Source organism: Equus asinus, chromosome 5 (genome assembly GCF_041296235.1).
Source record: "Equus asinus isolate D_3611 breed Donkey chromosome 5, EquAss-T2T_v2, whole genome shotgun sequence".
Classification (NCBI taxonomy): Eukaryota; Metazoa; Chordata; class Mammalia; order Perissodactyla; family Equidae; genus Equus; species Equus asinus.
Genome location: NC_091794.1, coordinates 22,459,119 through 22,476,382, shown reverse-complemented (window position 1 = coordinate 22,476,382; position 17,264 = coordinate 22,459,119). Strand labels below are relative to the sequence as shown.

At 37.3% G+C, this 17,264-nt stretch overlaps 1 protein-coding gene across 8 annotated transcripts in view; it reads left to right on the top strand.

Moving 5' to 3' along the window:
• Positions 1-17,264, top strand: part of GOLGB1 (golgin B1) — a 78,256-nt gene that overhangs the window by 16,496 nt on the left and 44,496 nt on the right. For 4 of the 8 annotated variants that reach the window (XR_011503177.1, XR_011503176.1, XM_070508945.1 and 1 more), the window contains exons 2-10: positions 1,796-1,890; positions 2,312-2,464; positions 2,651-2,803; positions 5,124-5,252; positions 9,603-9,728; positions 11,861-11,983; positions 13,103-13,216; positions 14,707-15,109; positions 16,148-16,263. Coding sequence is in view for 6 of the 8 variants with exons in the window: in XM_070508945.1 (XP_070365046.1) it covers positions 1,798-1,890; positions 2,312-2,464; positions 2,651-2,803; positions 5,124-5,252; positions 9,603-9,728; positions 11,861-11,983; positions 13,103-13,216; positions 14,707-15,109; positions 16,148-16,263 (1,410 nt within the window). In the remaining 2 variants the exon portion in view is untranslated. Of the gene's footprint in view, positions 1-1,795; positions 1,919-2,311; positions 2,465-2,650; positions 2,804-5,123; positions 5,253-9,602; positions 9,729-11,860; positions 11,984-13,102; positions 13,217-14,706; positions 15,110-16,147; positions 16,264-17,264 lie in introns of all 8 variants that reach the window. The other 4 variants (XM_070508946.1, XM_070508947.1, XM_070508948.1 and 1 more) reach the window with 2 other exon arrangements.

Below are 17,264 nucleotides of genomic sequence, written 5' to 3'. Positions count from 1 at the left end.
CAACTCCTCATCCCTGGTGATAAGAATTTTACTTTTTTCCTGGTATAGGGAAGACATCTTCCTTATGGGGATTTTATTTTTTGCTTTCAGGAAGAAAAAGGGGAGGTCAGAGCATTCTTCTACCTGCTGTTTTTCAAGTGCCTTTAGCTCAAAATAATCCTTACGCCAAAATGGCATATTATAGGGTGGCACATTCTGCCACCTTTCACTTCCCTCTTCTTCCTCCTGCATGGACAACAATGACACACAGATCTTATGGCTGTTGGTAGTTTGTCTAATCCATGTTTATTTTGGAGTTTGTGGGAAACTTTGTCACATAGTTTTTTTGGTAAGGCTGTCCATGGGTTTTTGATTTTATTACCTAGTTGCTTTGTCTGTTTTTATGTAGGAACTCAGGAAGATCCCAAATCTATGCTGTCTGCTACTACCATCTTCTCAGAGTCCCATTGTTTGATTTTTTTTTTTTTTTGGCTTGTTCCCAGCAGGGTCTGAAAAATCTGAAGATAAGTGATTCTGTTTGATAAATTAGGTTCTATTATGACTTTCTTTGATTAGTGCAAGTCTATATGCTTAATAAAGACTCTTTAGTTATAGTGGTCATTTCCTTCATTAATAAGGTTACTATAGAAAATTGAATCTCTAGAGTTGAAAAGAAAGTTTAGAATCTGCTGGTGAGTTGTGATTTCTTTTTTAGACTCACTGTAGTTATAAGTCTCAGAGCTTGAATGAGTGGTTATATAGGGTCCTATGTACTTATATATGACCCTATGTTGCCCTTCCAGTGGTTATATATATAGTTATATGTGGTCCTATGCTGCACTCCTAGGAGTGGTTCTCTCTTTCCTTTCCTCTTTCACGTGTTTTCCAAAACCTGTATGCTACTAAGGTTACCAGGACAACCCGTTTAGAAACAAAGGTCTTCGCAGTTCTTTCTTAGTTAAAGACCGTGGCTACCCTAAGCACTGTTACTACTCTGACTAGAAGAAAACTAGCAGAGACTAGTTTTATTCACATGCTTATTTTGTACAACAGCTTTTGTATTTCTCCCTCCCCAGGGTTTTAAAAGTCAGGTAACATTTTATCACTAAACATAAAATTCAGTGTAATCACTTATATTACTGCTATGCACAGTCCAGTTTTATTTTGATTTTTCCTATGAAAACATTAATAATCTTACCTTTAGGGAGTTTATGGACTGCCAATTGACACTGATCTGAATATGTAAATAAATGAGTAAGTGGTGTGTGTGTGTATATCAGCATATTCAGGTTTTCTGTTTCTTCTTGAGTGAGTTTTCTTCTTTTCTGGTACATGCATTTAATGCTATACATTTTGAACAAGGGTTATATTTAAATTTAGTGAACCCACACATGAAAGAATGGGGTTTATGGGGCACATAAAAAGAAAAATTTTACCGAATCATGGTGTTTGACAAAGTAACAGTCTGGCAGGGGAAGGAATAGTTAAGAAGTTCATGTTTGTAAGTGAAATCATGATGAAAGAAAAGGCATTAAAGATATCCCGTAAGGTGCTTTTTTTTCCTGCTAAACAGTTATGCATTTGTATTTCATTTAGTGATGGCAATTAAAATCTCTGTGCAGTCTCCGCTGAAAAGAATAGTGTATGACTACACTGTGTGTACTCAAATGCCTTTTTAAAGACATCATCATGTACAATCTGTGTGAAATATATATCACCAGCACAGTTTTCTTATTTCACTTATAGTTGTTATAGTTACCAATATAGGAGAAGCCTATATCCATTTTACTGATTCTTATGTTTTCTTTTCCTGTAGAAATGCTGAGCCGATTGTCAGGATTAGCAAATGTTGTTTTGCATGAATTATCGGGAGATGACACTGATCAGAATATGAGGGCTTCCTTAGACCCTGTGAGTAGCTCTGTTCTGAATTAAATTGGTGAGACATCCGTTCTATGTTCTTCTGAGGAAAGGAATTTAAGATAGAAGGGGGTGAGCAGCCTCCCTTGTGCTAGGTGGAAGAGAGGATTAAGAAAAATATTGTGACTATAAATGGTCTTTCTCCTGCAAGTTTGTAGCCTAAAAGCCACAGTGATGGGAGTCAAGTCCTAGATGAGATTCTAAAGATCTTTCTTATTTATTCCCCTGAGCCTTGTTTAGTACTAGATTGCTTTAACTCCTCCTCGGGTATATATCCCTGTTCCATAGGAAAGGTTTCTTAAGTGAGGGTATGAGTTGGGCAAAAGATAGATGACGTGGGAATGAAAGAACTCCTGTTTGGAAGCTAATACCTTTTCCTTGGCGCATTGGCAACCTTTTGTCCAAATATTAGGAACTACCCCAAGCATCTGACATGGAGTTTAATGATAGAACACAAGAGGATGTTCTGGAGCGCCTGGCTTATGCAGAGCATTTGGTGGTGGAGCTAAAAGAAGTCATTAGACAGAAGGATATTCAGCTGCAGCAGAAGGATGACGTTCTACAGGTACCGTTGTTTTGTTCTTTCTGGCCGAGCGTTTGATAAAAGACAGAATATTGGCTTAGATTATTAGAGACTCTGATTCTTACTTCCCCAGTACTATAAGATGATGCCTACTGAGAATAACTTTTGTTTGTGCTAGATTAGTGGTGAATAAACATTTATGCATTTACTGTCATTGTTCTCTGACAGGAAGAAAGAAAAGCTGCTGATAACAAAATAAAAAAACTAAAACTTCATGCTAAGGCCAAATTAACTTCTTTGAATAAACACCTAGAAGAAATGAAGGCACAAGGAGGGGCTGCTCTGCCTGCGGAACCTCAGTCAGAGGAGCAGCTCTCTAAGGTATGGTGGCTAAGGATAACGCGTATTTTCTGAGTGGGAAAAGCCTCCTAAGATAGCGGATCTTCACTACTCACAAACCTTTATGATGCTGAAGTAGTGTGGCACTAAAGTAAAGGCTGTTTTTTCTTGATGAGCTTGCAGTCTAGTCTGGCTCCAGGCCACGCACAGACTAAAAGGCTAACAGGAAACATGGGAATGAAATGCCAGTTGTGAGCCTAAACTTCTAGAGAATTAAAAAGGCTAATAGGAAGAAGTAAATACTGAAGTGAGGCGTTTAGATAGGAGAGGCACATACCTTTTGGGGGGTTTCCATCATTGGTTAGAAGATTAAACTAGATGGTCTGTAAGGTTTCTGCCAGCCCTGAAATACTTTAATTCAGTGACATGATACAGAATATTCTGTGTCCTCATGTGGCCACATAGTAGTGGATTAAAGTTTCCTGCGTTGTGGGCTAACTCAGCTAGATTGCCTTGGGCTCCCTGTAAGGGGTGCATTCCAGGTTTATGACTGCCACCAACAAAACAGTTTCAGGTTGGGGATAGAGAGAGGAGTAAGGAAAGTGGTGCCTTTTGAGGAAGAAAGCATTGTCCCAGTACTCATTTTTATTACCTGTGCTCAACGGTTATACCCAAATATTCACATTCAGCCAGTCATTTAGAGAACAAGCAACTGTAGTTTTGTGGAGGGTTTGGTATGAATAGATGGAGGCTGACATATCACATGTACACACTACAGTTGGGCTAGACTTCACTCTGCATAAGAAACCTTTTTTTCCTTAATTTCACCCTGTTTTACCCTTTGACCCACTAGTATTGTTATTCTCAACATTTTTAGTTCTTGGGAAATGAGGTTTTAATTGATTCTCTAGGCACAACCCTTGGGGTCACCAGTTAGCTCTCTGGTACCTTGGTTAGTCTTTCCTTTCTGGGTCTAATGCTCAGAGACATTACTTTTCCTGCATTGATAGTCTTATTTAACTTCTCAAAGCTTATTTTAGACACTTCTCTTATTTTTCTCAAATAATTTCTTCATCTTGATTCATCTTTTCTTACTTTTTGGCTTTCCCTCTAATAATTCCTTCCTCCCCTGGCTGTTGTCACACCAACCTATCTCTCCCCATGTTGCTTTGTTTCTTCTAACTTTCCCTCTGCTATGTTGTTAGACTTTTAAATTATCTATTTTATACTCTTTTTTTTCTTCTTTTTTTTGGTGAGGAAGATTGGTCCTGAGCTAACATCAGTTGCCAATCTTTCTTTTTTTACTTGAGGAAGGTTGTCGCTGAGGTAACATCTGTGCCAATCTTCCTCTACTTTGTATGTGGGACACTGCCACAGCATGGCTTAATGAGCAGTGTCTTGGTCTGCGCCTGGGATCTGAACCTGTGAACCCCAGGCCACTGAAGCAGAGCACATGGGCTTAACCTCTATGCCACTGGTCTGGCCCCTCTGCCTTTTTAAAAAGCCTCTGAGACCTTAAACAAATACAATCTTGCTGCTTCATTTCCTTCCTCTGTTAAATAAAAGGGTTGGATTAAATGATTTGGAAGTTCCAGCGATCAGTCACAGCAGCCCTTTAACCGTTGTCTACCTATTACAGAGCTAGGTATTCTGTAGGAAGTATTGTTGAAGAACTGGTGGCAATCCTCAGACACTTGACCGACTATTATGTGGAAAAAAGTATAAAATTATTTTGTGTCATTCCAACAAGCAGACCAGGTTTGTTTGGGGGTGGTGAATTCAGTAGGGAGGCGGAATCTGGTTCAGTCTAAGGAAGAGCTTTTGGGGAAAGAAATACACTGTTGAAAGATTTGGATTTCCCCTCACTGGCTCTTTTATGATGTTTTGCCCCTCGCTGACAGTGGCTGTGGTTTCCTGAATTCCGTCCTCTGGTTCTTCAAGGCAGTGAGACTATGAGTTTTCTATTAAGTTTTAGTCCTGCATGGTGCTGACTGGTTTTGCCCTGAGACTAAAAACCATAAAAATGGGAAACTCGGTACCATATCTTCTAAGTGAACTCCCCTCTGTTATCCTCCTGCTTTTGGTTGTTCTCTAGCATTTTCAGATAGCTGTTTTTCTGTCTTGTCCAGAGCTTATAGGTATTATCGGAGGAGGGACAGATCTAATAGGAGCTACTAGGCCATATTGAAACTGGAAAACTCTGAGATTCTTTCCTTGTTGTTAGGTCAGGTGTTATTTCTTGCTCCCATCAGTTTGGTAAAACTATAATCAAATAGTTGAATAGGGCAAATTAGAGCAAAAGGTCAAATATATATTAATTGTAATTCTTTTGAATAAATGACTTTATCTCTTGTATTTTCAGCATGACAAGAGTTCTACAGAGGAAGAGATGGAAGTAGAAAAGATAAAACATAAACTCCAGGAGAAGGAGGAACTAATTAGCAGTTTGCAAGCCCAGCTTACTCAGGCACAGGCAGAGCAAGCTGCACAGGTAGGGGGGTGTGAGTCACCTCATAATCATTAAGAAAATCACTAAAGCCCGGTGGATTATTACATGACAAATATATTATTCTAGGTGCCCAACGGGTATTTATCTCTGTTATCTATCAGTTTCCTTCCTTCCTTCCTCCCTTTCTTCCTTCCTAAGTCTAGTAATTTTACTAGACTATGTGTTGATATTTGTCATTCTTGGTTGATAGTTTTAGACACCTAGTATGCTCTTACAATATATGGTTTCACGTATTTTTATTTCAGAAGAATTTCCTTGAATTAGATAGCTTGCAGTATTTGGTCTGTTTTCTTTGTTAGGGACTTCTGTTATCTGTATGTTCCATCTTTGATTGTCTCAGTATTTGTCACTTTCTCTCAATTCCTTATCTCTTTCTTCATTTTTTAAAAGGTTCCTCTTTTTTTCTTATTTCACTTAAGGGCTTTTTTGTGTTTATTTACTTTTGTGTTCATTCTTGTTTTATCTTCTTTTCTATTTTTTTTTTTTAAAGATTGGCACCTGAGCTAACAACTGTTGCCGATCTTCTTTTTTTTTTTCTGTTTTTTCTCCCCAAATTCCCCAAGTACATAGTTGTATATTTTAGTTGTGGGTCCTTCTAGTTGTGGTATGTGAGACACCGCCTCAATGTGGCCTAATGAGCAGTACCATGTCTGCGCCCAGGATCCAAACCGGCGAAACCCCGGGCCACCGAAGCAGAGCTCGCAAACTTAACCACTTGGCCACGGGGCCAGCCCCTATCTTCTTTTTTAAAATGATATTTTCTTTTCTATCAAATTCTTCCTGAGTTCTGTCACCTAATTTCTAAGTTTTTCTAATTCTGTTTTATGTTGTACTTTCATGTGTTATATAATTTTCTTAATTTTTTTAGCACCTTTTGAAATAGATTGCAATTTTGATTTGTTTTTTGAGCATGCCACTGATATGCTTTTGTCACCTGTAAGTATATTATTCTGCTTCTTAGGTTTTTTTTAATCGTGGCTTATGGGCTTTGACCTTGATTCTTTTCTGTTCCTTATTTTTGTGTTAAATTAACTTTCCTGAACTTTTAGAAGGAGGCTTGGTTCAGGAAAACTTTTTTTTACTTAACATACCTCTGTCTTCTGTTGTTTTTTGTGTTGTGTTCAAAGATGTGGCAGCTAGATTCCGAGGTTTCCTGGTTTTCTTCCCCTTGCCCTTCACTTTGATCTATACCAACATTGTCCAATAGTGATATAAAGGGAGCCATGTGTATAATTTTAAATTTTTTTAGCGGCTACATTATAAAAGACAAAGAAGAAATGAGTGAAATTAATTTTTACAGTGTATTTCATTTAGCTCAGTATATTCAAAATATTATATTTTCAAGATTAATATAAATTTTTTTTTCCTCCACCCCACAATTAAATCTTTAGGGAGTAGGTAAAGGGTAGGGAGGGCCAGAGAGATTCAAGGAAACCTGGAGCAGGTGGGCGTCCTTGTTCCTTAGGGCATAGCCTAGGGAAACTGCAACCCCTTTATTCAGTATGCAAAGCAGCCAGCTGTGGTTGATTGGAAATGTCTGAAGATGTGGTCTAGGCAAATGAGCCTATGCTAGCACCTCTGGTTCCCATGGCATGTGTGTGTCATCAAGGGAGTCTAGAATTTCCTGTAGCACTGTAGGGCACGCACAATGCTAAGAGGACTGGAAGAAGCATGTGGTCGGGACAAGGAGGCTGCAGGATATGGTGACTATGTGACTTGAGTCTAGAGTAGGGCCTACCCATTTCAGCAGTGGGTGCAAGTTGGAAGCAGGTAGGATGAGCCTCCCTTCAGCAGCATGCCCAGCCAGTTGGGACAAGCTAGACCAGAGCATGTCAATGCCGAAACATCTCTACCTCAAATCTGCAAGAACTTAGAAAGTCCCTAGGGAGGAGGTCATCAGAAGGAGGGAGAAAAGATGTAGTTTACTGAGAGTAAATCCTGAAACAACTGAGATAATACCTGAAAAGCATTGGCTAAAACCGGAAGAGACTTAAGTTATGTTCATTGATGAGTTGAGGATAGTTGTTTTCTGTTGAGTGGGATCAAAAGCAAGATGAGGTTCCTTGTAGAAAATAATTACCTTTTCTTGCACATTTGAATTGTGGCATGTGTCATCAACCCTACTATATTTTTAATAATTCTTTCAGTCATTCAACAACTAGTTATTGGTCATCTACTATATGCAAGTTATTCTGCTTATAACACTTGCTGTTGTTTTCAAAACCCTATTTGAAACAATTCCCTGTGACTATATACTCTCTTGGAGACTTGTAGGCCTCTTCAAGCCCAGCTTCTGGAAACCCAACCCTGCCTTTCCTTACAGCAGAGGATCCTTACCCTTCATAATCCCCCTTTTAATATTATTTTCCTGTGGATTTCAATGATTTTTCAAGCAACTGACTTAAACAAAAGGTGTGGTAGGCCTATATATGTAGGTGCGTGCGATGTAAGTTTGAAACTTTTATTAAGTCAAATATACACGGATTCCGCTTACATCAGCTCTGTGGTGACCCCACCTCCTTTCCCGGATGTTAAGGCTAAAGCCTGGCTGGAGAGTTTTTGTAATGTAACTCAAAGCTGGAAAAGGAAAAGAAAAAAAATTTTGTGTGTTATTTTACACTTTTTTCTGCACTAAGTCTAAAATTTGGTATATATTTTACATTGGGTCTCAATTTGGATGCTGCATGTTATTAGGAAATAATTCATCAGCGTTTATATTTCATAAAATTTCCAGTTGAGAAAATATATTCATTTACTCAGGTTGTCCCAAACATACCTAAAAGCTTTCCAGCAACTGAACTGAGTGCCGAAACATCATTTTACTTTAATATTTACATCCACATTAAGAAACTGGTTCATTATTTTTAGAATTAATTTGACTTTGAAAAGCTTATCAACTACAAAGCTACGTCTGTGAGAAATGAAAGCATATGTCCATACAAAGACTCATATATGAATGTTTATAGCAGCTTTACTTGTAATAACCAAAAACTTTAAACAACTCACTTGTCTGTCAAAGGCAAATATTTAAACAAACTGTAGTATATCCACGTAATCGAATACTACTTAGAAAGAAAATGGAATGAAGTGTGCATCAGTACTATGCCTTCATTTTCCACTTAAAAATGTGTCTATACTTGTTTTTGAACTAGAAAAATAATTCAGTTATAATTAAAATAATAATAAGCATTTTATGTCAATTTAATTACTAGTTACGATTTACAAAGGTATGAACCGTTACTCATGCCGTCTACATAGAGCATTCAAATAAACACGTTACAATGTTACATAGATATGTAGAAAAAATATCATTCAAACTGAATCAATCCATTGACACCAACTGTAGATAGGAGATATGTTTATTATAACACTAGGAACAACATGCACACTTGTTACTTGCAAGACAATTCAACAGTATCTTACGTGAATGCCACAAAGTGAATGTAGTCATACCAAAACATAGTTGTATTTAATGGAAGAACAATATATATCTTCAGTTTTTAAATTTAAATTAATTAAAATTAAATAATAATTAAATTTCTTATTCATATTAGGCACATTTCAAGCCCTCTATAGCCACATGTGGCTAGTTGATAATGAGTTATATAGCACGTGTATAGACCTTCTTTTTCTTCTGTTTCATTTATCCCTATTCTGCTTAATTTTTGTTTCATTCCTAGATGTTTCTTTTTACTGCAGGTCCATATCTTGGAAGAACCCCTGATAAGTCCGTTTTGAGAGTCCAGAGGGGCTAGATTGTTCTAGCCTTTTAGTCCTTCTTACTGTGGACCCCCTACATATACCCAGTATTGGAGAATGGGAAAGTCTTGCCAATTTAAGTTACTGTTCTAAGACTGGGCAACTGCATTTTCCAATAAGTACTTATTGGCTATTTGGGAATCTTCCTCTTCACAAGGCCAGCCGCTGTTGCTCTGTTGCTCCTTGTTTCCTCTCCCACAGACTCTGATCCCATGTAGGTCTCATACCTTTTGGTGGCTTGTCCTACCTGCTTGTATTTTGGAGTTTGTGGGACTACTTTTCTAATTTTATTGTAAATATCATCCATGAGTTTTTGGTTTTACTTCTAATTGTACTGTCTCTTTATATGTGAGGATTCAGAGAAATTGAAAAACTGCTGCTATTGCTTCTGTCTCTTCTGACAAATAGATTTTCATGATTACTTTTTAATTGCAGTACATGCAATTCCCTTTTGTGTTAAGTGGAAATTAGAAGCATATTGGCAGATATTTAGGGCAAATGAGAAAGGGAGGTCAAAGAATTAAAAGTGCCAATTCTTTTGCTTAAATGTTTTTTTTCCTTCTGTGTCTTCAGTTTGATAAGAGTTCGAAAGAAATGGAAGAATTTTTAATGATGAAGCAACAGCTCCAAGAGAAAGAGGAACTCATTAGCACTTTACAAGCCCAGCTCAGCCAGACGCAAGCAGAGCAAGCTGCTCAGGTAGGATGGAAGGTACCTCATAATCAGAATAAAGAATCGTGAAAGTCTAATGGGTTATTACATGATAAGTCAATTCAGTCACTTTTTAAAACCTGAGTAGATGAAAGTATAATAGCTAGAGTATTACATTAGAAATTAGATGGATGTGGTAGTAGAAGAAATTAGAAGAAGTGGTATTTACCTAGATGAATTTGTGGTAGCTTAATTGATGGCTGTTTCTTAGTTCTGCAGGCCCAGAAACTTGGTTTTAATAGCACACAAAGTTTTAGCCTCTTAGCATTGGGCTCATGCTAAGTTCAAAAGAGACTGATAGATAAACCAAAAGAAATACAAATGATTAGATCCATTCTTTCCCTATAGTAAAGTCTTACTGGGAAGTTAAATTATAATCAGAAGATTGCTTACTAAGTATGTAATGAGAAGGTGGTGTAATTATATGATTCGATGTTAAATGGCACCAGTATGTAACATTCTTCTTCATGTTCATTTCTGCTACCAGGACCAGACTTATTTGGACTGGCATCCTCAACTCTTTCTATCTGACTATTTTTCTAAATTTCCAGTTTGACCACCTACTCCCATATTTTTCCTTTGGGAATGCTTTTGACTCATGAAACGTTTTTTGTTTTTTTGTCTGAAGTGCCTTTGCACAATAGCTAATCTTATCCATCGGGTATTTGGTTTTTACTTTATTGATAACTTGTAGTATTAGTGGTGCCTTCTGTCTGTGGATGGCTTACTGCTGTCTATACAGTTAAAATTATGTATCCGGAAATCTTTAATTTTACCTATTAGCTTTTATCGTGTCCTTTTATGTACAAGCATTATTATACAATGTAGGATGGAGAAATACAAAATATGATTTTTACCTGCAAGTGGCTTAAAACATGGAAAGCCAAGATATATAAATGTATTAGATCTATCATAATGCAAGCTATTCAGAATAAGTGCATCGCAAACAGCAACTCAAACTGAGTGTATTTGGAGAGGTGAAAGAGGTTACTATGAGTGTGACAACAAGGAGGATATATGGAAAAGTTAGAATTTAGGCAAAACTGTGATGGATAGATGGTATTCCAGACAAGGTAGGGGAAGATATTCTATCTGTGGGGAATGGTGTGAGCAGACTCAGAGAGGAAAAAGAATATGGTACATATATGAGAAAAGATGTGTAGATGTGCTTGGCCAATGAAGGCCTCTAATGCCTATACATTTGAAACACAGGATTCCAAACTCATAGTGATGTCAGAATTCCAATAATAAAAAAATTATGGAGATTGTTTTGTCCTACATAGGATAGCCAAGGTCAATTCACAGTGTCAGAAATTGAGAAATCAGCAATAGTTAAGGACCAGTGCAAAATGGGCAAGCTAAGAGCTGACTGGCATGCCCAACCACAGATCTTAAGGAAATGAATAAGCACACACACACACAACCTAAAAACAAAACAAAAATATTGGGACTGAGCAGCTCACAATCAGTCAGTAGATTTCCATTTCATTCTGTTAAGAGCCAGTTATAATGAAGGTGGTCTAGCAGCCCGTAAGTAACGGCAGCTGGAAATAGCTGTCTGGAGAGCTGGTGTGGATTTGGGAATATGCCAAGTTCTTTGGTAGAAGCAATTCTTTGAAAATAAGACTAGAAAGAAAGATTTATGTTTCCTGTTGTAGAAAATCTTGAATAGAAGATCTATTAGTTTGAAGTTGGACTTAGAGGGCATGAGAATTTCCTTAAAAGTTTTTGAGCATGAGTGTGATATTGAAAGAAGTGTCTAGGACTTAGAAATATAACTTCACTTTGTATGTTTAATATTCTAATCTCCTTAGAACTTATAAAATATACCTCTTGTATATTTAAACATTTCTGGTGACCATGCAAATATAATTTTTAATCAAAATTTATATTTAGGCTGACTTCTGAACTTGATAATAGGCTTTCTCTCACATTTGGAAACTACTGTCAGGCCTGACTATATCTTTCTTCCAACATTCTCATCCTTGATATTCAAAATCTAATTTAAAAACCTGTCGTCTATCAATTCTCAGTGTATCTTTGGAGAATAGTCTGTGAGTTTTGTTTGTGCAATATTCGGGGAGTGTAACTTGTATAGTTTCTCTGGTGTGTGTCTTTAGTTGAGTTCCATGCAGCAGGTGGTCCGAGAGAAAGATGCCCGCTTTGAAACACAGGTTCGTCTTCATGAAGATGAGCTTCTTCAGTTAGTAACCCAGGCAGATGTGGAAACAGAGATGCAACAGGTGTGTTGCTAAAACTTAGTAGAATGATTGTCATTTTGGTTAATGTTTAATTAAATGATCACAGCCACTTTTCTCCTTTTACCCACTGCTCTTCACTTGGTCCTAGTGTGCTCCTTAATTGGCTTCTTTTTGGTGTTTTTGTCTTCTGTTGCATATTAATTATTTACTTTTTCTTATCCTTACCTTGCCTCTTACCCTTCTAACCAGGTTGTCGGTACTCAAAAGCTGAGTTTAATTGGCAAATGTATGTGGTAGTCAGAAATTGGTTTTTCTTCAGTTTGCTGATCGTAGATGCATTAAAAACGTGATCCAAAGCTTCAAATCAATGAAGCCAGTTTTAAACTTTCAGAAAATTAAAGATGAAGGGAGTGATTTTGAAGCCATAAAGTCTTTTATTAAATCAATAGTTCTTTTTAAAAAAATGCATTGAGTATATTTTGAAAAGTGGCTTCATTGTTTTCGAGTTTGTCATCTACTAACTCAAAGGTATTTGTTTCTATTTAGTGTGTAGTGCAGTGTGGTACCCAAAGGCACTCCAGTGGTATTTCCTGGTTGATCCATTTAATTGTTTTTGAGTGAAAACTTCTTTCAAGTTCTAAGCAATCCTTCAGAATACACCACTAAATAAGGTTTCAGAATACAACACTTTTTTTAAGTAGAATGTTAACCTATACATGTATCATTGATTTATTCATTCAACAAATGTTTATTGAGTGCATGTCTTGTGCATGACACTAGAAGAGAAATCGTTCTTGCCTGCAGAGAATGTTCTCTTTGATGAGTGAGACATACATGTACCTATGTTATTTAGGTACAGGATATTGATTATATAATTTTAAAAGTGGGTATGTGTCATTTTCTTTAATTTGAAAAGGCTCCCTAATTCAGGGACTTGCTTGTGGCTCAGTTTGGTTGTTGTCAGTGCTCTGGAGAAGACATTTTTGGAGACTGTTTGTTGCTGCTGGATGGGGAGCATGGCATGCTGGTGTTTCCCTCTTTAATCTGTCATCCTCAACATCCAAAAATCTTAAGTACACAAATCTACGTGACATTTTGAAAGGTAAGCAGATAATGGTCCTCATTTGTTAGCACATTGTGTCTCAAACATTTTCTTTTCAGAAATTGAGGGTGCTGCAGAGGAAGCTTGAAGAGCATGAAGAAGCCTTGCTGGGTCGTGCTCAGGTCGTGGACTTGCTGCAACAGGAGCTGACTGCTGCTGAACAGAGAAACCAGGTACTGCCTTATGATCTTTACTGCTTGCCTTGGGAGTATTCATTTCCGCTTAGTTGGCCAGGCAGTGGGTATAAAATCCTATTATAAACCTTCAGAGAATTGCTGCCATTTATTCATCCTTTCAACAGATTTGCTGTCTTAAGTAGTGGTCAAACAGATTTGCTGTCTTAAGTAGTGGTCATACAATGATGAGCAAAACAGATACAGTCCTTCCCTCATGAAGCTTACATGTCCCGTCTTTCATTGTTGCTCTCTCCCTTTGTGATTCTAGGTCTAGGGTCCTAGTTTCTTTAGAATGTCATATTTTCCTCTGGTGAGTTTCTTTTCTGTCATTTTACCCCTTCTCTGTCTTGAATGGTTCTTGTTCTTTATGTTCTGTCCCTTCTTTGCTTGTTATTGTTGGTTGACTTTCTGTTGGATTGAAATAATCCTACCATGCTGTATTCCCTTGAGTCTAAAGGTAATCCAGGACACTGATGTTCTAAAATCTTGTACTGAAATATCTCATTCCTGTCTGTAACCCATCCTGTCATTCCCTTTCTCAGACTGTCCTGACCTTCAATCTCATTATGATCCCTTGATCTTTTCACTTTGTTCCTCTAGTATGTTAGTTTTTTCTTGGCCTCTCTCCTTTCCCTGTGTGGTGTGGAACTGTGTTTGACCGTTTGGGCTACTCTTTTACCACACCTTGGATTCCCTGTGTCTCTGTCCTATCACATCCAAGTAGCCAAATCCTAATGTGGAATTGGTGTCCACATTCTCTGCTAGTTCATCTGGGTGCAGTGTGCTGCTGGAGAAAGTCACATCCTTTCTTTTTAATTTTCAACTCTCCATGAGAAGGACTTTCTTTCTTGCATAGAAACGTGTTCCCATATCTCCCATCCTAACAAAACCCATACCCTGACCCTGAGGGCCATCTCTGGCTGTCATCAGATAGGTTCAAATCCCAGTTGTGCCACTTAATGGATAGTTACTATATAGATAGTCACATTTATGTGTCTTTTGGCAAATTTTCCTTCTTCTCTGTGCCTGTTGATACCTTATAAGCGTCTCTCTCATGGCCTCTGTCATTTTGTATTATAATTATCTGTTTAAGTGTGACTCTCCCACTGAACTCCTGAGTTCCTTGAGGGCAGGGGCTGGATTCATTCATTCATTCATTCGTTCATTTAGTATTTTTTGAGTACCTCAATATGCTATATATTGTGCTAAGTGCTGGAGGACAATGTGATAAAACAGACACAGTCCCTTCCCTTAGTGAACATATTATGTAATGGGAGAGACAGAAATTAAAAGATGACACAAATAAATATGTATATGAATACAAACTGTCAAATGTATCAAGAAGCAAAAACAGAGTGTCTTATGCAATTGTAGGTTTGGTCCTGAGTGTCTAGCCCCATGCTTCACCCAGAAGAGTCACTTCACTATGCTTAGTGAAATGAAGGAATGAATTTATGGCTCATGAGGCTTTTGTCTTTTTTTCTTAGATTCTCTCTCAGCAGTTACAGCAGATAGAAGCTGAGCATAATATTTTAAGGAACACTGTGGAAACAGAAAGACAAGAGTCTAAGATTCTGATGGAAAAGATGGAACTTGAAGTGGCAGAGAGGAAATTATCCTTCCATAACTTGCAGGAAGAAATGCATCATGTACTGGAACAGCTTGAGCAAGCAGGCCAAGCCCAGGCTGAGCTACAGTCCCGGTACAGTGCTTTGGAGCAGAAGCACAAAGCAGAAATGGAAGAGAAGACCTCCCACATTTTGAGTCTTCAAAAGACTGAGCAAGAGCTGCACTCTGTCTGTGATTCCCTAAAGGATGAAAATTCAAAGCTTCTCCAAGATAAGAGTAAACAAGCAATTCATTCAGCCGAGGCCATTCAACAGCTGGAAGGTCAGTATTGGAATGCTTTTGAAGCCCACTTGTATAGCACCTGAGTGGCTCCTACTTCAAAATTTCAGGGATCTGTTAATGACATCGTTAGTTCAAATCAATTGAATCAATAGAAAGATTAAGAAAGTCATCTCTTCTGAACTCTGTTGTATTTCTCCTTTCTCTGACTGAAGTTATAATATGGCTTAATATTATAATTGTCATTACAGTGCCAGAAACTATTGATAGTGGTGTGTCAAATATTTAAAAGAATGCTATGTGAAACATGACTCTGGTCTGAAGGGTTCAGTGACTGAAATAAGTAGGACTCGAATTAATTTGTGCAAAACTCAGGCCAGATTAGGCGCATAGGTAGGGAGACTGCGTTGCATGGAGTCATCCTTACTTCTAAAGGTGGATCTGAATGCTTTTCTCATAATTGAAAAAAAGCGAAAACTTCTTTTTAAAGAAAACTTTTATCCTTTAAGAATTAAAGAAAACTTATTTTTTTAAGTGTTTTATTATTAAAGTAATATATGCCTCTAGTTTAGTTCTAATAGATTGGCATTTATCTAAAGGAAAGATTTTAGAAAGAATTAAATTGAAGGTCTGTACTGAAGAACTGAACATTAACCAGAAAGCCTTGAGGGGCATTACAAAGGAACAGTGTGTTACATGAGCACGCTGTCCTCTCAGCTGGACCATGTTCATGTTTAAAACTGTGCTGTAGAATCTGGGTGGGATAACTTTTGAGTGAAGAGTGAAAAAAATAAAAAGTGCTAAAGGCATTTTCAAGGGGGGAAGGAAAAATGACTTTTTAAAAAGTGCCGGGTCCTGTTTTATCTTACCTTTGAAGGAAGTGCCTTACTGAGATCCCATTTGGTCCTTCAGAGCATGTAAACAGTTAAAAAACAAAATGTTGTCATTGGCATCATAATTTTGATTCAGATAACTGAACTAGAGTAAACAGCATACGCTGTATTCCTAGAAGATTGTGAGTCACTAAGTTTCAGACTTGAGGCAGAAGTCGTTTATGTTTACTTATTTTGTTTTCCTTAGATCAACTCCAGCAAAAATCCAAAGAAATTAGCCAATTTCTAAATAAACCAACCTTGCAAAAACATGAAACAGCATCTCAAACTTCTTTTCCAGATGTTTATAATGAGGGCACTCAGGTAATTAAATGTGCAATTCTTATGAATATGATCTCTTTGTGTTTGCTATATCTATACTTGGATGTTCAAATGAGAGTTTATTCCAGAATGCCGTATAAGCCTTCTGTCCTTTCTGCTTGATAAAAAGCTGTTTTTGAGGTGATTCCATTTGAAAGGAATTATGAAAGACATTAAGGTAGTATTTCAACAAATAATGAGAAAAAAGTAGATAATAAGCACCATGGTTTTGGGAGCCTTTCTGATTCCAAGGTTTAGAAATCTGTATTGGAGATGAAATATTATTTTTGCTCTTATAATCAGTTTTCCCACTTGAGAAGTGAATTTAGTTTTTGGTAGATTGAATTTTGATCAGGTTTAATGTGTACAATTTGGTCTAACCAAACTTACAAGTGTATTAGAGAAATCATAGTGCTCCTATTAATTAATTAACAGTAAAAAATTTAATTGCTAAGTGGCCGTTGATTGGCCAGTATATTCTCTCTTCCTCCTATAAAAATCTCTGTGGGAAGCTGGATTATAATTACCAGAAGTCTGCTTATTAAGCATGAATATCAGAACAGGGAGAGTTAGATGATCTTAATTGGTTAGTGTCAAGCTGGGATAACTGGATTCTTTCATCTCTGTTATAAGATTATACCCTTCCAAACTGACAGACACATTGGCCAGCAGAGTCCCATGGTTCCTGGACAGGACTGTGCACTGATAAAAATTTTTGCTACCTGGTTTCTAGCATCTAGGCTTTCCAATCTCTTCTGTTCCACCATTCTCAACTTTTTCCTCCAATGTTTTAAGACATTTTTCAGCAATTCCAAAAAATTAAACAAATTTTATAGTGAGCACCTGTATACCCACTATCTAGATTATATCAACATTTTAATATATTTACTTTATCAAATGTCCGTCCATTTATCCATCCACCAATTCATCCTAATTTTTTATACATTTCATAGTTAGTTGTAGACTTCAGTACATTTTTCTCTAAATATTTCAGCCTTTTTTCT